We start from the raw sequence: 25,062 nt of genomic DNA on the forward strand, positions 1-25,062 counted from the left end.
CGTTTTACAAGTTGCATTCAAACATTCATACATTCTACAAGTTTCATACTATGTTTTCATTCAAGTATTTAAACATTCAAAACAATCACTGCATGAGTTCACACCAACATTATTTTGACGTTTTTTTTTTCAAAACTCACATGTATTTCAGGTAACTTGAAGTGGATGTGCGCGCGGCTTTACTCATGCTTGTGGATGTCGCTTATGTTTATCTTTAAATAAAGTTGTAAACTTTTTAAGACAATGTTTTAAGCTATCTCGCGATGTAAACGCTAACTTACGTTTTCAAATTATGAAATGTTTAGTGTTTGATGTTATTTTTACAAGCATGTAGTATGTTTACCTTTCGTATGCAATGAGAACCTTTCATGATCACACCTCGTGCTTCCGCCGCAGAAAGGGGTGTGACAGATTGGTATCAGAGCTGCGATTGTAGTGAACCAGGATTCCTTCTCGAGTCTAGTATACAATCCCTAGGATCCTTCACGAAAACAATTTTTCAAAGAGTTTTCATTGCATAAAACTTCCCGCGACATCCACTGCCTGAAACTGTTTATATGAGTCTAGAAAAGACACTACGAGACTTAGGGTACACAGGAGTAGCACTTGTCTTTAACCGATACATTACTTGCAATTATGTGTGATAAATAGCATATACATGAACTAGAAGTAGGATTCCACTAGTATACATGACTTTACCTGAAAACAATGGCCTATCTGGAGGAAGAAATACGAGGATGGAACGAACTGTGCGGACTGTGCAAGGAGTTACGTAATTGTGGATGCATACATAATTATGGAATTCAGTGCACAGAAACCACAGCAAGTCTTATCGCGTATAGATTTCCCCAGTGAAAGATAAAGGTCAAACGTGAATACCCCTTCCAGCCTACTAAATACTCTGCTAGAGTAATAATTGTTTGATGTCATTTATGTGGTATATGCCTGTGTATATATTTACTACTATTATGACGATATCGAACAAACGTCTAACCCAGTTGTGTTATGTTCCGTCAGAACATGGCACCCAGGAAAGCTGTGAATGCTCGTGATCAACCTCCTCCTCCCCCACTGCCAAGAACTGTTGAAGAGCTGAACACTCTATTGGAAGAGAGGATCTCCGCTGCTATCGCCCAATACGAGGCAAACCGTACTCAAGATAGTGGAGGGCCAAGCAATGCCAGACGTAATGGACATGGAGATTCGTCCGGAGGAAATGCAGCTCAAGGTAACCTTAGGGCAATTTGCTAAGCATGGAGAAATTTATGAACGGTCTTTGTTTCATTATTTCTTCGATTACTCACATGTGAGTTGGTTGGGTCAATTACAGGCTGCACCTTTAAGCAGTTCCTCGACTGCAAACCACTGAACTACGATGGCACTGGAGGAGCAGTGGCGTTTGTACGCTGGACGGAAAAGACTGAAGCCACTATCCGCATGAGCAAGTGCACGGCGGATCAGCAAGTCACTTTTGCTACTGGGTTGTTTATCGATGAAGCTCTGACTTGGTGGAACTTGCAAGTTCAAACTTTGGGTGATGATGCCACGTATGGCATGACTTGGGATGAACTGAAAGAGAAAATGAGGGAGAAGTACTGCTCTCGTGCCGAACTCCAAAGGTTGGAGATGGAGTTCTGGAAGTTGACTATGGTAGGTGCTGACATCACTGGGTATACTCGAAGGTTCCATGATTTGTCTAGGGTGATTCCCTACATGGTGACTCCCGAATTCAAGCGCGTTGAACGTTACATTTGGGGACTCGCCCCAGAGTTTCGCGGCATGGTAACTTCAGCCAAACCCCAAACAATCACTGAGGCTGTAACTCTGGCTGTCAGCCTTACTGAAGATTGTGTTCGTATGAAAAAGTTATCGTTGAACCCAACAGAGAAGACCGAGACGCATGCTGAGTCATATGGTGACAAGAAGAGGAAGCGTTCAAATCTGAGCCAAGCAACCCGCAGCAACAACAAGGGTTCGAACAACAAGAAGCGTGACACTAACCCACCTAGGGAGGCAAAAACCTTCGCAGCTGCAAATGAGTCTGGAGCTAAGAAATATGAGGGCACGCTGCCCAAGTGTAACCGCTGTGGCTTTCACCATGTGGGAAATTGTCGCATTGGGAAGTGTGAGAACTGCGGAAAGTCAGGCCATCGTACCGAGGATTGTTGGGGAAAAGGTTTCGGAGGCCGCAATGGTAATGGTAATAGGAACGGGAATGGAAACCGTAACGGTGCTGGTAATGGGAACGATGGTGGAAATGGTAATGGCAACGATAGCCGAGTTGGAAATGAAGCTGGGCGAAACCAAGGATGCTTCAGTTGTGGAAGCAATGAGCATTTCATGAAAGACTGCCCAAAGAGAAACAACGCTCAGGCTCGAGCATTTGTGATTGGAGCAAGGAACGCGCGCGAGGTCCTAATATGGTCATCGGTACGTTTCTCATTAACAATCACTTTGCATCCATATTATTTGACACTGGTGCCGATTATAGTTTCATGTCTGTGGAATTTAAACGTATGCTTGGGATAGAGTCTAGTAGATTGGATATTCCTTACTCCATAGAATTAGCCAATGGTAAACTTGTTGAATCGGGTGAAGTTGTTAGAGGCTGCACCCTAGAACTTGGTGAACGAAGATTTAGCATCAACCTCTTACCTATTCAATTGGGTAGCTTCGATGTAGTAGTCGGAATGGACTGGTTGTCCAAGAACAAAGCTGAAGTTATTTGTCATGAGAAGACCATTCGTATCCCTTTGGCAAATGATGAAACTCTCATCGTACATGGAGAAAAACGAAACGCGCCTCTACGAATCATCAGTTGTATGAAGGCACAGAAGTGCTTAAGGAAAGGATGTGTCGCTTTCCTAGCGCACGTTGTAGATAGGAAGGCTGTGGAGCCGAAAATCGAAGACATTCCTGTGGTGAGAGAATTCCCTGATGTTTTTCCCGAAGACCTGCCAGGACTACCTCCGCAATGACAAGTCGAATTCCGTATAGACTTGGTTCCAGGAGCCGCTCTTGTAGCCAAGGCACCTTATCGGCTTGCACCATCCGAAATGCAAGAGTTATCTACACAACTCCAGGAGTTATCGGATAAAGGATTCATAAGGCCAAGCTTCTCGCCTTGGGGAGCTCCAGTACTGTTCGTGAAGAAGAAGGATGGAACACTGCGGATGTATATAGATTACAGAGAACTGAACAAGCTCACTATCTAGAATCGGTACCCTTTACCGACGAATGATGACTTATTTGATCAGTTGCAAGGATCGAGCTACTATTCCAAGATCGACCTTCGATCCGGATACCACCAGTTAAGAATACAAGAGGAAAGCGTACCAAAGACTGCATCTAGAACACGCTATGGGCATTATGAGTTTCTTGTGATGCCATTTGGACTGACAAACGCGCCAGCGGTATTTATGGATCTGATGAACCGCGTATGCAAACCATATCTCGATAAATTCGTGATTGTATTTATCAATGATATCCTGATTTACTCGTGAACGAAGGACGAACATGAGCAACACCTCAGAACCATTTTGGAACTACTGAAGAAAGAGAAGCTTTACGCAAAGTTCTCAAAATGTGAATTCTGGATTCACGAAGTACAATTTCTTGGTCACGTTGTGAATGAGAAGGGCATCCATGTAGACCCATCCAAGATCGAAGCCATAAAGAATTGGGAAGCCCCCAAAACCCCAACTGAAGTTCGTCAATTTTTGGGCTTAGCGGGCTATTATCGACGGTTTATTGAGAATTTCTCAAAGATAGCTCAACCGCTAACGACCCTTACGCAGAAAGACAAGAAGTACGACTAGGGTGACAAGCAGGAAGAAGCCTTCCAACTACTCAAAAACAAGCTATACGTTGCACCGATACTATTATTACCCGAAGGCACAGAAGACTTCGTGGTATACTGTGACGCTTCACGACAAGGTTTGGGATACGTGCTCATGCAACGCCAAAAGGTCATCGCTTACGCTTCAAGACAATTGAAGGTACATGAAAGAAATTATACCACGCACGACTTGGAACTCGGCGCTGTGGTATTCGACTTGAAGATCTGGCGATATTATCTATATGGTACTCGATGTACAATCTTCACAGATCACGAAAGCCTGCAACACATACTTGATCAGAAGGAACTGAACATGCGCCAGCGGCGATGGGTCGAGTTGCTAAACGATTACGACTGCGAGATTAAGTACCATCCTGGAAAGGCAAACGTTGTAGCAGATGCTTTAAATCGAAAAGAAAGGGTTAAGACCCTAAGGGTTCGAGCATTGGAAATGACTATTCGAACGAACATCACTTCACGTATCCGTGACGCACAACAAGAAGCCCTTAAGATGGAAAACCGTAAAGCGGAATACCTCCGGGGTGCATTGAAATATATGGTGCCAAATGAAGAGGGAGCCTTATACTTTAAGAAACGTATATGGGTCCCGCTCTATGGTGGTATTCGAGAAGTCATTCTTGAAGAAGCGCATAAATCGAGATACTCGATCCACCCAGGATCGGACAAGATGTATCAAGACTTAAAAGAATACTATTGGTGGCCGAGACTCAAGAGCTGTAACACCCCAAAAATAATTAATAGCTAAAACACCATATAATAAAAGCATGAAAGAAAATTATAGTTTAACATTAGTCAACTAAAGTAAACTAGAGGGACTAATTCAGCAAAAGTGGGAAACTTGGTTTTTAGTAAAATAAATAAAAAATCAAGAAAATCATACACACACATACGTGCGTGGGTGTGTGCGACCAGAGGAAGAAAACAGGGACTAAAACCCTAGTTCTTGAGCTTGCCCATCAAATTCAACCTTTAAATCACATGATTCTGAGTTGCATGTTGCTGAATTAGAGTGCCTAACAATTTCTCTTCATAAGGTATGTTGGGAATTGATGCATACTTGTGTATTGAATTCTTGATGAAGTTTATGATGCATAATTGAGTAATAATCTGCTGAAATTATGTTAAAAATAGTATAATCTACATGATTTCAAGTAAGATTTTGATAAATATGAGTAGAACATTTGCTATGACTAGGTAATCGGTTGAATGCACAAGTAGAAACAATTGGGTTTTTGATGTATAATCGGAACTCATGAAATCAGAAGGTAAATAATGATGTCAAAATAAGTTACAATCAGAAATTAGATGTAAAAAGGACATAGTAAACATTCTACTTGTTAATTAGGGGTTTTGTGGTTACAAAACTTCAATGACAAGAATAATATGACTAATTGTAAAGTATGCACACAAGATGCTTGATAAAACGCCTAAAAGAAGTTGATAAACCCTAATTGTGGTGTTTGGCTAGGTTAACAAGCTTAAGTCGTGAGCCGAAAGGTTCTAATGATAATTGGCTTGTGTATTTTAGGCAACACGAGTGAGGCGTCAGGAAGTCAAGCCGGTGCGGACACTCGCTTGAAAGGGAAGCTTTAAGGTACGTGGCTAACGCTTCGACATTATCGTTAATTAGTCTTCATTATTTGTTGACAATATAGAATATGAGGTTGTAATAGTTTGGTTGCTTGAATGATGGACCTCATGATGGTAAACCAAACGGGTTATCAAGGGTGGGTACAAACCAGGTAACGGGAGTACCTTATCCGTAGACTATAAGCTCGGGTGCCGGGTGATATTGTATTAAACACGCAAACCGGTGATGGGAGCGTGGGTATTGAACATAAAGAATACCCAAGATGGGTTACTTATTACGAAATAATGTTCCGTGATGTGCCTTGTTGTTTGAAAAATGTGCAAAACTGGAACATACGGGTCAAAACAGCAAAACAGGAAGATATGCAGAAGCTACCGTAAGTTACGGTAGCTACCGTAACTTACGGTAGAGGGGAAGTTGTTACGGCAGTTCTCTTCTGTCTTACGGCAGATCATTGTTGTCCAGTGGCTACCGTAACTTACGGTGCCCACCGTAAGTTACGGTGGAGCCCAGTCATTTTTTTTAAATTTTTGTATATCATCGCAAATCGATTACGTTTTTATGCATAGTTTTGATTATGCGTATTTTCTAATAGAATCTAATACTAAGATATGTCAAAATTTCTAGCTTTTAGGTATTGCAAGTATGCGGATTATGATCAAGTCGATGCTTCCGAACCGAACACATTCAAGAATCTAGTTCCGCAACTTTTGTTATTAATAGCTATGATTAAGACTTATGTAAAAGATGGAATACTTATGTATCCTAATGTATTTTGAACAATTGTTAATCTCTTAAGTACTAAGTTAAGGTCAATATTAATGTTTTGGTTTAATGTTATAATTAATATTCTAACATGTCGGTAAGAATTCATAAATCAATAGTAGAGTGTTACAAGTTGGTAATCAGAGCTAAGGTTAAAGACAAATGTGTTCGATTCAAGGCTTGATCAACATCCGGTAAGAATTTATTTAAAGCAAATTTAATTTAAAAAAGATTAAAAGGAATAATGATTTATTGTGTATGGGAGGAGTATAGTAATATACTCGAACACGGGAAGTACACTTAGTATAAATGGTTAAGGCAAAGTTATATACTTGGCCGAATAGCGAGTATGAATTCTCATGTAAAGGCATGAGAGTGATTGAACAAGATTATTTATCGAATTATTTTAACATTTCAGTAAGAAGATGTCGGGAGGTGCTAGCGACAATGTCCTATCCCTCAGTACCGACGAGTTGAAAGAGAAGATTGCCGAGGAAGTCGGAAGGGCAATTGAAGTTAGCCTACCAAGATTTATGGAAAGGGTGCAAAACACCTTACTTTTGACTATGGAGGAAAAGATTGGTGAATTAAGAGAAGACCTTACCAATGATAGAGGCAAGGCTAAAGAAAAGAAAGGTTGTTCTTACAACAAGTTTATGGCGTGTAAACCCCCGATCATCAATGGAGAGGTGGATCCAATTGCTTGTCAAAGGTGGATAAGCGATATCGAGGGTGTTTTCGAACGAACGCATTGTGATGAAAGCGATTTTGTGGCTTATGGAACTGGCCAACTTAGAGGCCAAGCCAAGGATTGGTGGGACAACCTCAGGAATGAAAGGGGTGTCGAAGCAACAAGGGAAATGACTTGGGAGGATTTTAAAACACCATTCCTCAAACATCATAGCCCCAAGGCGGTAATCAATAAGATAAAAGAAGAATTCATGCAATTGAGGCAAAAGGGTGAAACCGTTGATAAAATTACGGGGATATTTTTGGATAAGCTCAAGTTTTGTGATGAACTGGTTAAAACCGAAGAACAGAAAATCTATTACTATCATACCATGCTGAGGGCTGAATATAGGGAGTTTATGACTTCCTCACATTACCAAAGCCTTACCGATATAATCAATGCAGCGCGGGAACGCGAGATTGAACTAAAAAGGCAAGTTGAAAGAGGTGAGAGAAGGGCCTTGGATGAAAATCCGAGTCCCACAAAGAAGTCAAAGGTACCTGAATCTTCAAAGAAAGGAAGTGCAAAAGGAGGTTCTCCGAGTTGCAAAATATGTGGACGCGCTCATAAAGGTGAATGTTACTTTAAGAACAAACCTTGCATTGCATGTGGCAAGACGGGGCATGGGGTTTTAAACTGCCCAGACAAAGTGACGGTGTGTTATAAGTGCTATCAACCGGGTCATAAAAAGTCAGAATGTCCGGAACTAACGGGAAAGAAAGAGACTGCTGACTCCAAAAATGAAACCCCAAAAGCTAAGGCAAGGTCGTTCCAAATCACCACTGCTGAAGCAAAGATGGAACCGGATGTGGTTACAGGTATATTTACTGTAAATTCTGTCCTTGCACGTGTTTTGTTTGATACGGGTGCGAATAAGTCTTTTGTTTCTCATAGATTTATCCAAAACCCTTTGTTTACATTAACTAAATTGCCTATGCCAATGGAAGTAGAAGTAGGTAATAACAAAAGTTTCATTGTTTGTGATATATGTCGGGAATGCAAACTGGACATCGATGGCGAGGAATACTCCATTGATCTAATACCCATGTCCATGGGTGAATTTCAAGTGGTAGTTGGAATGGACTGGTTGTCTCGATACCACGCTAAGGTGATATGCTTACGTAAGGAGATACACTTAACGTCTCCAAGCGGGAAGCGTGTCATCATCTATGGGGAGAAGGCTTGTAATCCCATGATATGTTCTATGATAGAAGCTCACAAGTTTATACTACACGGGTGTAAGGCATATTTAACTTAATGGAGTACATGATACATTCCATGTATCCAACCTCAAGAAGAGTCGAACACAAGAAAACGTGATCATCCCTGCGGATGAAGTGCATATTGACGACACCCTCCGATTTACAGAATAACCCGTTGAGGTTACCGACTGGAAAATCAACAAGACCAGAAGGAGCAGTGTCAAACTTGTCAAAGTACGTTGGAACTCTAAACACGGACCCGAGTACACATGGGCACATGAAGACCAGTTCAAAGAAAAGTATCCCCACCTGTTCAAGAAGACTCCTGCAAGAGCTAGTACGGCCTGAATTTCGGGACGAAATTCTTCTAACGGGGGGAGACTATGACAACTGGCACCAAACCGGTAATTTCCGTACACTTTAATTACTATTTAATGACTGTAATTATGTGCTTTAATGTCGACATTATCTGATAGCATACTACACAAGTGAATTCATGCACGTTTTATACTACAAGAATTACATTATACATTAATGAACTGTGTTGCATCAGAAATACCAGTAAACTGACCGGTAAGACACAATGTGTCAACAGGACTGCAGAAAGCTGTCAGACATTAGAAATAGGGCCCAGGTGTAGGTCCAACGACAAGAATACATTAAAACCCAAGGGTACAAACAAGGGTTAATATATAGACATTCCAGAAGCTAAAATAAGCACCAGAAAGCACCCGAAACGCACTTTAAGTGCAGAATTTTCATAAATTCAGCTCAAAACAACTTTTTAACATCAAAATATTATGCAGAATTTACGTTTTATCATCCAGAATACTTCCCTAAGTGTCGGGGATTGAAAGTGTTACAAAAGGGTACTTAAAAGACACTAACCGGTGCAATTTAGCACTTTAACGAACCGGTATCTAACCGAACAACCGGACTTTACCCGGAACACAAAAATATTGTCAAACACATTGTTTTTGTTTTTCTGAGCTAGTTAGGGACCCCGAACACCCTAACACACTATATAATGACATAACACACAAACCGCCTAACTTAGTCACTTAACTTCTAACTAAGTTAGTTAATTACCATTACATTGTAACTAAACCAACCCCCCCCCCAAACCGGTTAGGATGTGTCCCCCCATCTCTTTGATTTTCTTGATTAAATTAATGCTATGATTGGTACTTAAGGGACATGAAATCTAAAGGTTAATGGCTTGTTGTAGAACTTGTAGTATTTAACCATTAGACCCCCCCTCATTCTTACAATTCACCACTCAACAACACAACACCCACCTCCTCCCTACACCATCGGCCGAGAACCACCAAGCACCACCACCATCATCACTCCAAGATCATCCAATTCCAAGCTTTCCTCAAGGTGTTAGAAGGTGCATAGCGAAGCTAGGAGCTTTCGGAAGTTGAAGAACCTCAACCATTTGCTTTTATCCACTCGTTTTCTTCTCTTGAACATCCCTAGCTTTAAGCTAGTGGTAAGTTTCTTAAATCATCATCCTCTTCATGTTCTTGATGGTTAATAGATGAAAGAATGATAATTATTAAGAAAACTTTAAAGAACTTGAACTAATCTTGAACATAAAGGATAAAGAATGGATAAATGATGAAGTAAGGATATGTTGATGTTGAAATGATGTTGATCTTGTGTTGTTGTGCTTAATACATGTTATTTGTTAGTAGAAGTAGGATGGTTCATCACCTAGACTTGCTAAATCATGTTTAAGAACATGAACTAGCAAGATGTAAATGCTAGAAATATGAAGGATGATGAAACCATCCACCCATGAACTTGAAACTTGAATAAATGTAATTTTTCTTGGAAAATAAGGTTACAAACTTGTAGATCTAAAGACCTACAAGTGGTTTTTCTGAAGAACCAAGTGAAAAATACTAGATTGTTAAAAACCCGGATCTTGTATGAACTAAAATCATTTTTAGTAAGTAAACAAGTGAATAAACACTTGTGTAACAAAAAAATCCCACAAAGAAATATTTTTGGAAAATAAGACTAGAAGATGTGAAAATGCACTTCCTTTAAAAATAAAGTTTTTAAGAAACTAAACTTATTTTTAAAGATAACAAGACCTACTAAACATGTAAGTAACTTACTACATATTTTTGCAAACTTTCAAGTTCATAAGTTTGTGGTATATGCTTGTTTTGACAAGTATGGTAAATAAGAATCGTGTTGTTGATATTGTTGTCGATTTTAAAAGAAAATAAACACATGTTTTGAAAACATGGGAAACCTCCATTTTTAGGGGAAACTCTGTCGAAATTTCTATGAATTTTGACACTTAGAAAAATATAAGTTCTGAGGAACTTATCTCCTAAAAATGTATACCGAGGTATTTACCAAGGTTTCCCTAATTTTTGAGTTAAGAAACGATGATTTCGTCAAGGTTAAAAATTGACATTAGGTATGTATATCTTTGAGAAAAATATATATATTATTTTGTCACCAAATTTTGTGCTAAGTGTATGTAGTATGTATTATACGTGCTAGTGTATTAGAACTTGAAAATACACTAAACACCCGTAAGAAGTGAAAATACAAAACTACACATACAACATGCTTAGGCAAAATACAAGAAAATATATTTGTGAAAATATATTATTTGATAGAATAAATAACTTGGACAAGTTATGAACATAAACTGAAGTTTTAAACAAAGATACATAATTCGGGTGCAAAGTGCAAAATACAAAATACTTATATTAATTTTTGAGAAAATAAATAAGTAAAATACATAGTTAAAAATATAAAATATTTTTAACACAACAATACATATACAAAAGATAGTGACTTGTGCTTGTACGATACAAGACTAGTTACTAACGATAATAAAACACGTTTAGGTCACGACGCACTATAAGCTAATCCGGTGAAGTTTACGACGCAAGGAAACGCAAAGTTGTGAGTTCATGCTCCCCCTTTTCTCTAACTGTTTTTGTTTTACACTTCGGGGGTGAAATACATGTTACAAATTTTACAATGTTTACATGTGTTATGATGAGTACAAAAACATTCAAGTGAAACATTCTAGACCATGTCTCGAATAGGGTACCATAAGCACCATTAATCAACTATACATTCAGACCGCGGAACAAAAGGTTAGATCTAATGGGTTTCAGGCAACCCCACTCTTGGCCTACTTCTACCAATGAGTGCTTCTGTGTCTCAGTCAAAGTTGACAAAAATGCCTAGGTTTGGTGACTTCCTATAGTGGCCTTGCAAACCACTAGCAATCTCACACATTCAAACAGTCATAGTACTCAGTTACAGATACGTTTTACAAGTTACATTCAAACATTCATACATTCTATAAGTTTCATACTATGTTTTCATTCAAGTATTTAAACATTCAAAACAATCACTGCATGAATTCACACCAACATTATGTTGACGTTTTTTTTTCCAAAACTCACATGTATTTCAGGTAACTAGAAGTGGATGTGCGCGCGGCTTTACTCATGCTTGTGGATGTCGCTTATGTTTATCTTTAAATAAAGTTGTAAACTTTTTAAGACAATGTTTTAAGCTATCTCGCGATGTAAACGCTAACTTACGTTTTCAAATTATGAAATGTTTGGTGTTTGATGTTATTTTTACAAGCATGTAGTATGTTTACCTTTCGTATGCAATGAGAACCTTTCATGATCACACCTCGTGCTTCCGCCGCAGAAAGAGGTGTGACATTTTGACTAAGGAACGAGTCAAGAGTCTATTTGAGCCTGATTTCACCAAGGTTTTGCATAAAAATTGAAGAAAAGTTCGAAAATCAGTTGTAAAACGTGATGTTCATCAGATCTGAGCCGGAAACATGTGAAATTCCATCAGATCTGGTGTGAAAAGTGTGAGATTCCTTTAGGTTTTGTATAAAAGTTGTGAAAATCCTTTAGATCTGGGGCCGATCTTGATTAAATGATGTTCCACCACAGTTTGTACAAACAACTTAGTGGAAACCACCTTCAAGAGGCCCAAATAAGTTGGTTCTCATGAAAAAGTTGAAGTGTTCGTGTGATTTTTATGAAGGATATGGTGTAGAAGTGATAAATGACGAAAGTTGTACAAGGATTTAGGAGAAATACTTACGGAATGGGCTTGAATCTCGATTAAAGTGACTGAGAGTGCGTGTGGTCGAATGGCAGAGGCAAAGGTGTTAGAATGAGGGTTAAGAGCCCTATTTATAGGTGATGGTGACAGCTAGTCGGTGGAGGGTGCAAGGGATCGGATGGCTTTCCGGTCAAATGGCCATCCGATCGGATGGTCATCCGAGCAGATGGTCATCCGATCGGATGTCCATTCGGACAGCCGAGACCCGTTTGCCAGTTTTCCGACTTTGGTTCATTTTGCGTGTAACACCCCGAAAACAAATTTGATAGTCAAACCACGTTAATGTTAATGAACGGGTAAAATACTGTTAGTGGTAAAAAGTAACCCGGTAAATATTAGAATTTAAATAATTAAACCTAATGTTAATTAAAAAGGAGAACAAAAGCTTTGAGAAAACAAAGTTTATTAGAGGCTCGGGTTAACGGGACTTAAAATAAAACGGGTTATATACCCCGAAACTCACTAAAAAACTAGGAATATCAACCTAGCTAGTAAAATGTATAGTAAAACAATAAGGAGAATCTTGAACTAATGATCCTCTTTAAAAATCCTTGAAACTACAAGGACCAAAAGGATCCAAGTGTGAAAACATGATTATAAGTAAAAGATTTAAAACACCAAAACACACACTTATATGTGTCGATTAGTATCAGGAGCAAAAAAGGGCTCTTACAAAAGCCCTAAAACTCACAAGAATCTAGCAAAATTGAAGATAAATCAAGATAAAATTTAGGGCTTTTAATAAAATCGAGATCACCAAGCTTAGGGGATCACAAGGTATGTTGAATTTTGATGTTTAGTGATATTTTGAATTTGTGATAAACATGCATGAATGAAATTCTTGTATGTATGTTGAATGTTATAGTGATATTGGTGTGAGTATAAGTCTAGGAACAAACCCTAGATGCAAACTTGTAGAATTGTGCCATAAACTAGTGATTAATCAACTAATCAAGTATGAGCTAAGTGGGTTTTGTTGATGGCACACCCCAACCGATGGCGGAAACATCGGGGCGCGGCACTGAGCGAAACAGATTGTTCAAAGAAATTCCATAACGACTAAATTACCGAATAGTTTAAATATCATGTCCCATACCATGACCCATAAGATAAAATAGTTATTACAGACATAGAGATTCTTCAAACAAAAGCATGTTCCGACAACTCAGATTTAAATAAATAAATGAAAATGAATTGTCTTGGTTTCTAGACTCTTTCCTAGCCATTTAAACATCTTAAGCACCTGCCACATACGTTAAAGTAAAAGTCAATACACATAGTGTAAAGGTGAGCATACAAGTTTAATTGATAAGTAGAGTTCGAAATCATTTACGTATAACCAGCACGTACACATGGTGAAATGAGGCACAAAAGTTATCGACATGATCCTATCAATACCAATGACTGCGGGTTGACTGCGCAAGGGAGTTCGTAATACATGATCACCACTGTGACCCATGTGATTAATTGTCCTTAACAATCCCTGAGTGAACAGGTGCCGAGTCCAAACTAATAGTACTATTGTTGCTAAGGCAGGTAGACAGCAATCCATGTGTAAACATAACAAACAAGCATTCATTAAGTCACGTATAACATGCGGTAACGGTTAGCGTTAAAGTACTGCGTAGTGTGATTGATGTGATTTAGAATAAGTAACGTATATAACACCCAAAAGTGCGTAAAGCGAAAAGGGTTCGAGTATACTCACAGCGATGATGGATTGAAGGGAGCGCTTAGAGCGAGGTTAGCCTGATCAGAACAATAACATAAACGATAAGCGGCACGTAAAACAGAGAAAAGTGTCATTGGATCGGGTGGCCGGTCGATTAGGTGACAATCCATTCGGATGGTCATCCGATCGGGTGACCATTTGATTGGATTGTTACCTCGTTTGGGATGGATGTGTTTGTGTATGATGGCTTGTGCTTTGAAGTTTTCGTTGTAGCATTTTGAAAACAGAGAAGTATCTCTACCTTTCAGGTTGGTCTATCAAACGGTCCTTCGGTCGGACAGCAATCCAATTGGTGAGGCTTCTCAGGTTGAGAACAAGTTCACAGCCGGACGGTCACTCGATCGGATTGTAATCCGATCGGGTGGCGATCTGTATGTATTGAACATGTTAAAAATTGTCTAAGTGTTGAAGTCCAAACATCACATAGTCGGGTGGCAATCCGATCGGACAGCAATCCGTTCAATGTTCAAACCTCAAATGTTGAAATAAAAGTTAAGTGTGAGGCCAAGGTGCAAGCCGATCGGGTGGCAATCCGATCGGACAGTAGTCCGATCGGGCGACACTCCGTCCTGGTCGACTTGACCGTCTTACACTTGGTTGTTTTTGATGGTTTATAGATTTTCTCGAGACGTTGTGACCACGTGCTAAGCGACAGAACCTCGCCAAGGCCCTTGTGACCCGATCGGACAGGAATCACCCAAATCTGACCCGTTCACAGATCCGTGACGGTTGTTCATGCTTAACCCGGAATCGATTGTCTCCTTGGTAGAACTCAGATCTTGAACCAACACATCACCAAGAAGGAGTACAAGGTTAGAACGAGGTCCGATTCTATCGGTTTTGAGTGCATTGAGTGCAAAAGAGTTGAAAGAAAGTTAGAAAACCATCTTTCAATCCTTTTCACCACGAATATGTTCAGATCTATGTAAGATCTTTGTTCATTTATGTGGAAATCGTTCAGATCAAAGTTGTTCTTGGTGGATTGAAGCCAAAACATGAAGTTCATAAGAACACCATGATGACATCATCCTAGAACACCTCAAATCTAGTGATTTCATGGTTAAAAGTTGCGATTCAAAAGATAGAAAGGTGTAGGAGTGCGTGTAGATCAAGAAAGTACAAGATTTAGGTTGAAAACTTACAAGAATCACGAGAAATCTGAAGAAATAGCGGGCTGGAGCGAGTAGGGCAGGGAGAGGGCTGTCAACATCAAGGGATGTTAACATATGGGGTATTTATAAGGTTTCCATAAATGGAAAGGGGGAAAGAGGGCTGGTCGATCGAGTGGCAGCTCGGTCGGCTGGCCACTCCATTCGAGTGAACGGCGCGACGAGTTTTGCAGTTTCGATTCGCATGACGAGCGTTGCGAAGCGATAGAGTTTCCTATTCAAATTACTTTTAATCGCAACTACTATATCTAACATACAATCATCATAAATAACTTGCGTTTAGCATTTGTGATTCGATTGCGGTTGAGTTGCGATTGCGTTTCGATTAATCACCACATCATAAACATAAATAAACATGCATAAGTAACACATAAATAGCACACACACGTAAAACAATATCCAGAACGCATAATTCGGGTTGCGAGTGCGATTACGATAAGCGATAAAGCGATAAAATGATGCGATAAATAGCGATAAAACTTCGATTATTAACAAGTACTCCACATAATACAACTAACGTAAACAATTAAATAGACTAACTACAAGTCAAAGAAGTCAAAACAGGAATTGAGCAAGGAGTGTCAGATCGCAATTAGCAATCTTTTCTTCCTTTGACTTCAATGTTGACTTTGACTTTGACTTTCGAAACACTGGGTGTTACAGTTGATTTGACGAAATTGATGTTGTATTGGTGTTTATAAACATCATATTAACTCGTATGAATGAACTACTTGAACAAATTAGAGATTTTGTTAAGAGTTCATAAGTGATTAGAAGTGGGTTTTGACACATGAGTTAAACCCATGGTTATGATGGTTAAAGTGTATATGTGCATACAATGACTAAAATTACATGTTGATTTATGGTTACTTGAGGTATGAACTAGATAACATGTTAGTTGATATGGCATCTCAAAAGATGATGCTCACTAAGTGGTTGATAATGTGCCTAAATTGAGTCATGTGAACTTGTTAGTGCATCCATATTTGTAAATTGGTGGTTTGACTTTTAAAAGTCAAACCGACCTATGATAAGGTTCATTAAGAATAGTGGTAAAAGATTCATAAGGTGTGAAGGTCATGATCTTGAATGACTAATCGAACCGCCTTGTGAATGATAATGATAGCTTGACTCTTGACAAGCTAGATGGAGGCTTGCGAAAGAAGCGGGTCATACGGATCGAGAACGTGGAAAAGAAAACGTTGCTTGGATGCGAGGTAAGTGAAACTTACACCTTTTTGTAGAGTACTTATTTATTCTATAAGTTATAAACTCGATAAAGATAATATTGGAAATATGGATTTCCGACGCGATTGATACGAGTCGGAACATACACAAAGTTGATAAAAACTTTGGTTTATGATAAAAAGGGATCTAATGAAAGAAAAATCCGAAATGGGTTGGATGGGCAACTTGGTAATTAAAAACCATGTTTTCATACATAAGTAAATGTTTGGTCATATAGGCCAAACGGGTCAAATGGTGTGATAACGCCATTTGACAATATCGACTGTCACGGCCCTAGCCCCGGTTTGACCCGGTCCAGAGCCGCGGGACAGGAACCCCGTGGTATTTATTTTAGGCGACAGCGGAAGTCTTTAATACAGGATCTTTTAATACTAAAATTCCCGTTTACTTTATTACATAATTTAGGGATAAAACCATGTAATTTACAATAAAGTGATTTCACTGGGAAATCCTTATTTCACAAAACATGTTTCTTTATTTATTTATATTGAGCCACTTCCTTAAGCTTGTAGTGCTTCACGGCACTTTTCTTGGATCACAACAGATCACCTGAAACATGTTTAAAAAGGTTTTGTCAGCGGGAAATACTGAGTGAATCATTCTTTTTGTCTAAAACGGCATTTTGTTACAATTTACAGTATTAAGAGCGATTACAATGTTTCTGTTTATCAACCATATACCCACAGTATTTGTCACTCGACCATCCATTGGTAACCTCGGAGTCCAATGGTGTCTGTGACTATGGTCATATCACCCCTTGGTTAACTCGTTGTCCAATGGTGACGGTTATCAAGTAATGTATACAAAACCCCACATACTGGCTGTAATTTGGTGATTACAAAGACTTAATCCCTGTAATTATAACTTTGAAATAAATAGAGTTTTGGAAATAATTTGATAAAAAGAGAATGACTCACCTTGCAGATTTATACGGGCGGAGTTTAATCTACTGATTAGCCTGTTTAACCAAATTTAAATAACAATGCACACGAACTGGGTTAGTAACTAATACAGCATTTACGACAACTCACGAGATTAAACCCTCACAACAAATGACAAAGTGTGATACTTAAACATCCATCGAATTAACGACGAATGACAAAGTATAAACCCAATTTGAGCAGCACTTAAACATTCGTTGGATAGTTTCAGTCGATCGGACGTTGAATCGTAATAGCGATCGAGTTAATACCCGGTATCGTAGCAGCACCTCGCTATTATGAAATTATAGCTTTAATCAGTGAGAATTCGTTATAATTGAAAGTGTTTCGACAACAGAATGAAAGCCCCCGAGCTAGGCTATTTATAGCCTGAATTTAGGTTTTACGCGGCCCACGTAAACCTAAGGGTATCACTTACGCGGCCTGCGAGGCCGCTTAGTCTAGGCGTAGGGTTGATGGGTCATGGGCTTAGGTTGGACAGTTGGGTTATACATGGCCCGGATGCTTATCCAGATGAATTTCAAGTTAACGCGGCCCGCGTAAGCATCCTTTAAGTTTTACGCGGCCCGCCTAGAACGCTAAAACTTATCCGATTGGATCATTAAGTTGTAGCGGCCCGCGTAAGGTTAAGCTATCCCTTACGCGGCCCACCTAAAACCCTATTTTCTTGTTTTTCTTGGTTTTTCATATACAGTAGGGTTTTAGGGGTCCGGGTTTACATCTATAGATTGGTTAGGGACATTTTTGAAGGTCCTTACATTGACTAATGTGGTTGTCAAGTCTTATGTTAACAGGAGCGATTAATAATTCGGATAATTGCGTCGCCATAGAATATGTGGTAATTAAAGCGAGGTATAAATCGGGTCTATTTGTTGACCTGGGACCAGGTACGCATAAATAGCCTTATAGTTAAAAGTACAATGAGGGTCAAACATTTAGCAAAGTCCTTTATCACAAAAATATTGGATTAAAATTTAGCAAAAGGGCCTTGATGGGTAAACCGGGTAAACGACCCTTAGAGGTGGTTTAGAAACTTATATTATACCCTTGTAACCCTTTGAAGCGTATAAAAGTTGTAGGCATAAACTTTCAAGGGTCAAATGCCTTAGAATGCGTCTGGCCGTAAAATGACATATTCGAGGGATAAAACTCGGAATAAATAGTTTATTTCATTAAATCCACCACAATCATAGTTGTGGTGGAAGACTAATCAATAGGAATGGGTGGAATTATTAGGCATATAAGAAATGAGCGTAATTTATGCTTAAAAGGGCATAAATACCCTTAACGGGTCAAAATAAGATTATAAGCAAAAATAGTTTAATAATGCGTAGAAACCCGTGACGGGAACCTAACATGATAGAAAATATTGAAATTAAAAGGTTCATGAGAAATGAGGGGTCAACAGACTTGTTCGTTTGATAAATACACGAACGAGTCAAAAAGTGTAATAATTGAATTTCAAGCCGAGAGCTTGAAATCTAAATTTTTATGAATTCGGATGTCGGGTTTCCACTCCATGTGATGGAGAGTTAAATTACGATCACGTAGGAAAAATAATCGTGTAAAACGGATAAATAACCAGAGAGATATGCACGTTTCGCCGAAAATTAGCGTTGCTGAAAATATGCAGCTTTCAGCTAAACCATTCTGGAAAAAAGAAGGGGTCGCGCCACGCGACGACAAAGGCCAGGAGCCGTCGCGCGACGCGATGGGGTCCTTTTTGGAGAAAAAATATTTATTTAATCAGTTTTGTTTTGCGAACCCGTTTAAGCACGTTTTAAACTACGTATGACTAAAATCATTTCATGTTTACGGAATGTAGGTTGCCTAGAAGTACCGGATGACGATCAAACCCGATGAAGAACCGAACACGATCAAGTTACAAGCTTCTGCACGTCGTTTCGTCATAAATTTTTAAACGACGAATTTAATTACACTACGTTGTATTGTTTTCAAGTTTAGAAAAGTTTTAATAAACCCGCGTTTCTCAATGTATGTGTAATTGTAAATGTACATTTATTCCCGAAGCCTATACGAAAACCGTTAAATAGTAGTAAGGGCGTTACATTGCGGGCTAGGTTAAGTGTTGCGTTGCGTATTATTGTAAGTAACCATTACATGGTATTATTATATAAATAACACAATAGTTTCCGTGTGTCAAGTTGCGTTCAAGCTAGTTTCTCGTTCAATATGTATCAAGTTTCTCGTTCAATAAGTATCAAGTTTCTCATTCAATAAGTATCAAGTGTCATGTTTCTAGCATCACAAGAGTCAAGATTCATATTGTTCATGTATAAAGCATCACGTAGAGTAAAAGTTTCACATAGTTTAACATGATTAAGATTCAAATAGTTTCATTAAGCATCACAAGGTAGGAAGTACGACGAGACTTGCTAGTATTGACTAAGTATCAGAAAGCAGGCCGATACAGTCTCCCCTCCTTTAGGAGATTTCGTCCCCGAAATCTAAGAGGAAGACTGCTTGAAGAGCTGTGGATACTTGGTTTTCATTTCACTCTCAAGTTCCCAAGTGAATTCAGCGCCACGCTTTCCTTCCCATCGCACCTTAACTATGGAAATTTTGCTACGCCTCAGCCGCTTGGTGCCTCGGTCCATGATTTCGACCGGTTTTTCCACAAAATGAAGAGTCTCGTTTATTTGGAAGTCTTCGATGGGAACCTGAAGTTCCTCATCTGCTAAGCACTTCCTGAGGTTAGATACATGGAACGTCTGATGTACATTGCTAAGCTCTTGAGGCAAATCGAGTCGGTAAGCCACCTTGCCAATCCTTTCGAGAATCTTGAAAGGACCCACATAGAGAGGGGCAAGCTTTCCCTTTTTACCAAAACGTATCACCCCTTTCCAAGGAGATACTTTGAGCAAAACATGATCTCCAACATGAATTCCAGAGGCTTACGCCTTTTGTTAGCATAGCTCTTTTGTCTGCTCCTAGCATTCATCAAGTTATCGCGAATTTGAAGAATCTTATCCGTCGTCTCTTGAATGATCTCAGGGCCAGTAAGTTGCTTGTCACCAATCTCATGCCAACTGAGAGGAGATCGGCACTTGCGACCGTATAAAGCTTTGAAAGGAGCCATCTGAATACTGGAATGATAGCTATTGTTGTACGAGAACTCGATCAATGGTAAATGTACATCCCAATTACCACCAAAGTCGATGACACAAGAACGAAGCATATCCTCTAAGATTTGAATAATGCGTTCAGTCTGTCCATCTGTTTGAGGATGAAAGGCTATACTAAGATTCAAGTGAGAACCCATAGCGGACTGAAAAGTTTGCCAAAGGCGCGAAGTGAAACGACCATCGTGGTTAGAGATAATGTCAATGGGTATACCATGACGACACATGATTTCATCAGTGTAGATTCGAGCAAGTTTCTCTACTTTGAAATCTTCACGAACAGGAAGAAAGTGGGCTGATTTGGTCAAACGGTCAATGATAACCCATATACTATCATGACCGGCAGGTGTACGAGGTAGTTTAGTTATAAAGTCAGAAGACCTGAAGGACGTCGTTTTTCGGCTTTAACCTTCGAGCAAGTGAGACATTTTGAGACGTACGCGGCGATATCCTTTTTCATACCAGGCCACCAATAAGTCATACGCAAGTCATGGTACATCTTATCAGCACCAAGATGAATAGAGTATCGGGATTTGTGAGCCTCATTCATAATGAGTTCTTGAAGATTATCGCGATCTGGTACCCAGATGCGATTGAGATTGTATTGAAGTCCATCAGACTTTGTTACAAGTTGGTCGGTAGAAGCTCCTCGTATTTCAACGGCTAGACTACCTTCGTTGGCTGACGAGTATTGGGCTTCGCGGATACAAGCATGAAGGTCACTAGAGATTTGAGAATAGCGGATGCTACTAACATGAGTCTTACGACTAAGAGCATCGGTCACGACATTTGTGTTGCCAGGATGGTAGCGAATCTCGCAGTCGTAGTCGTTAAGCAACTCTACCCATCGTCGCTGATGCATATTCAGTTCCTTCTGGTTAAAAATGTGCTGCAGGCTCTTATGGTCAGTGAAAACCACACACTTAGCACAATATAGGTAGTGTCGCCAGATCTTTAACGCAAAAACAACTGCACCAAGCTCTAAATCGTGAGTGGTATAGTTTTTCTCGTGTATTTTGAGCTATCGGGGGCATAAGCAATAACCTTGTCCCGCTGCATGAGCACACAGCCAAGGCCATGGTTCGAGGCATCGCAATATACCACAAAATCATCATTCCCATCAGGGAGTGCAAGTACAGGAGCGTTACAGAGTAGGTTCTTAAGAGTTTGGAAAGATTCCTCTTGCTCATGTCCCTTTCTGAGTTAACGAAGTGAGAGGGACGGCGATCTTTAAATAATCCAAAATGAATCGATGGTAATAACCCGCCAATCCCAAGAAGGAACGAATCTAAGATGCAGATTTAGGCGTACTCCAGTTCTTCACAGCTTCAATTTTGGAAGAGTCAACATGAATTCCTTGTTTACTAACAACATGCCTGAGAAATTGTACTTCATTAATCCAAAATTCACACTTAGAAAACTTTGCGTATAAGCGTTCACCACGTAAAAGTTCTAACATAAGGCGTAAATGTCGTTCATGATCAGCTCGGGTTTTCGAATAAATAAGAATATCATCAATAAAGACTATAACGAAACGATCCAATTAAGGTTTACAAACACGATTCATAAGGTCCATGAACACGGCGGGTACGTTGGTCAAACCAAAAGGCATAACCACGAACTCGTAGTGCCCATAACGAGTGCGAAATGCGGTTTTGGGGATATCTTCTTCGAGAACACGGAGCTGATGATAACCAGATCGAAGGTCGATTTTAGAGAAACAACTTACGCCTTGTAGTTGGTCAAATAGATCGTCGATACGAGGGAGAGGATAACGATTTTTAATGGTGAGTTTGTTAAGTTCACGGTAGTCGATGCACATGCGAAACGAACCATCTTTCTTCTTGACAAACAACACAGGAGCACCCCAAGGGGAGGTACTTGGACGTATAAAACCTTTGTCGAGTAATTCTTGTCGTTGACTGGATAATTCTTGCATCTCAGAGGGTGCAAGTTGGTAAAGAGCTTTGGCGACAGGAGTCGAACCAGGTATGAGATCAATACGAAAATCAACAGATCAAGGAGGAGGAAGACCAGGAAGATCTTCAGGAAAGACATCGGGGAAATCACACACTACTGGAACATCACTTACGCTCTTTCCCTTGCCCTTTTGTTCCACTATGTGGGCCAAGAAGGCAAAGTACTATTTGCATAAACATTTATTCACCTGAGTGCATGACATCAGCTTCAGTCCTCTAGAAGGTCGGTCTCCATAGACGTGCAAAGTATCACCAGACGGGAGAGGTAAACGAACGTACTTCTCGTGACAAGCGATTTCAGCATGGTTCTTACGCAACCAATCCATGCTGACTATGATATCGAAACTACCCAATTGCATGGGTATGAGGTCAATAGTAATAACGTGATCGTTAAGAGTCAGGGAACAATCACGGAGGATATAATCAACTAGAATAGACTTACCATCGGCAATCTCAACAGAGAATGACTTAGGTAGTTTAGAGCGTGCACAGTTTAACAAAGATTCAAATTCTACGGACACAAAGCTTCTGTCGGCACCAGTATCAAATAGTATTGAAGCGTAAAGATTATTAACGAGAAACATACCATTAACAACGTCATTCGCGTTGATGTTGAACGCTCGTCCTCAAGCGGCTTGTTGTTGCTCTTGATTCAGCCGGGGACACTGGGGACGGATGTGAGTAGTGTCTCCACACTTGTAGCATGCTCTCACATTGTTTGCTGGTTTGGGGTTCTGCTGGGCTGGCTGAGCTGGTTGAGCTGGCGGTGCTTACTGGACCTGATTCGCTTGACGGTAGTAAGGGGTTGTGTGACCATAGCGATTACAGTTGGTACACAGACGGCAAGCTGAGTTAGCAGGGTGATGATAGTTACAAGTGGCACACTTGGGATGAACCCCGGTGTACGACTTCTTGGTGTTTTCTGGAGCAGGAGGGTTTGGGTAGCAGCAGGCACAATGGCATTGCCAGCAGGGTTTGAATTTGCAGCAGGGACGATTGCATTGCAGCCAAAACCTTGAGACTTCCGTTTCTTATTCTTGCTGCCACCTGGCTGCTGGGTAATCTGATTAGCTGGTTTCGAGGGGGCAGAGTTTCCGAACTGTTTATCACGGACACAGTTATTGTTCAAACTTGCTGCAAGACGGTAAACTTCTTCAACATAGCTGAGTTGAGCTGCTTCAATGGCGTCACGCTTAGCAGGAGGTAACCCATGAATGTACTTGGTGATCATGCGCTTAGGAGTGGACACCAAGTGTGGTACGATTATGCTGAGTTGCTTAAAATGGGTAGTATAAGCCAGATTGTCATCTCCAACTTGTTTCAGATGCCAGAATTCATCCTCAAGTTTCTGCTGCTCATGCGGAGGGCAGAATTCGAGCATCATCATCTCCCTAACCTCGGCCCAGGGTAAAGCATAAGCTTCATCATTGGAGCGGATGTTCCTCTCATTCGTCCACCATTCTAGAGCTCTGCCTTGAAACACACCAGTTGCACTCCTAGTCTTGAGATTTCAGGGCACTCTCTATTAATGAAAGTAACTTCTATGATGTCGAACCACTCCAGCATTATAGTCACTCCATCATTGCCCATGAAAGGCTTAGGGTTGCAAGAGACAAAGTGTTTGTAGTTGAAGCTCACAGGCTTAGGTTGGACTACTTTAGGGTCAACAGAGGAGGGAGGAGTGTTTGATCCCTGGATTTCAGTGACAATCTTGGGAACAATGCGTGCAATCTGGTCGGCCATAAAAGACATCATCTTCTTCTGGGTGTTGGCCTTTGACCTCTTGTGTGGGTTGGAGAGACGACTTGACGACATCTAAAGACTCAGAATATGGATCGGGTGAGACTCGATCATACTATAGTTTCACGAACACGTAACATAGCATAAAGTTTCACATGATTTCATAAAAGACTTAAGTTGTTTCACACATCACAAAACGTTCAGCAAGTTTCACATTGTTTAATTAGATTGTATCACATAGCATAAAATGTTCAACATGTTTCTCGTAGTTTAATCAAGACTTCCACGTAGTACAATATGAACGAATAAAGCATCATAAATTTAGTTTGTTCCTGAGAGATTATAATTATTGTTTTTAGATTGCGGAGATAGTGCGATTTGTGTAAAAGCTTCGAAACGGACAAGGCATCAATTATAAAACCACAGGTAAATCGAGACAACATAAAAGATAGGCTCATAAAATATAGGATTGTTTCGGGTAGAGAAACATTGACTAACCAAAGTAAATCTGTAGGACCGGTTTTGACACCGTTCGATTGCGTAACGAACGTTTCACGTGCGGAATCCGTGAACGAACGTGACCGAACACACAATAACGTACTTTTAATGTGATTCCATTGCTGAATTTGACAAGATCAATACAAGAATCACGTATCTACAACTTTCTCTCTCTCTACTTTCTCTCTCTAGAAAGTCTCCTCCAAGTCTTCTCCAATTCTCTCTCTAAAACTCTTCCAAAAGTCTCTATCTAAAATCATGACATAACTCCTATTTATATGGTCAAGGCAACTAAATGAAAGTTCACACTAATTACAAGTTTGCCACC

At 39.9% G+C, this 25,062-nt stretch overlaps 1 protein-coding gene across 1 annotated transcript; it reads left to right on the forward strand.

Annotated features, from left to right (window-relative positions):
* The first annotated feature begins 6,640 nt into the window (after window positions 1–6,640).
* LOC110876076 lies at window positions 6,641–8,203 on the forward strand. The gene has a single exon (XM_022124256.1). It carries the CDS (start codon window positions 6,641–6,643, stop codon window positions 8,201–8,203), a length of 1,563 nt encoding a protein of 520 aa, XP_021979948.1.
* Window positions 8,204–25,062: the final 16,859 nt, after the last annotated feature.

This window comes from Helianthus annuus, chromosome 9, assembly GCF_002127325.2.
Source record: "Helianthus annuus cultivar XRQ/B chromosome 9, HanXRQr2.0-SUNRISE, whole genome shotgun sequence".
In the NCBI taxonomy this organism is placed as follows: domain Eukaryota; kingdom Viridiplantae; phylum Streptophyta; class Magnoliopsida; order Asterales; family Asteraceae; genus Helianthus; species Helianthus annuus.

Bases quoted from the DNA above. Each gene is read 5' to 3' on its own strand.
- LOC110876076 (XM_022124256.1), top strand. From the start codon at position 6,641: ATGTCGGGAGGTGCTAGCGACAATGTCCTATCCCTCAGTACCGACGAG.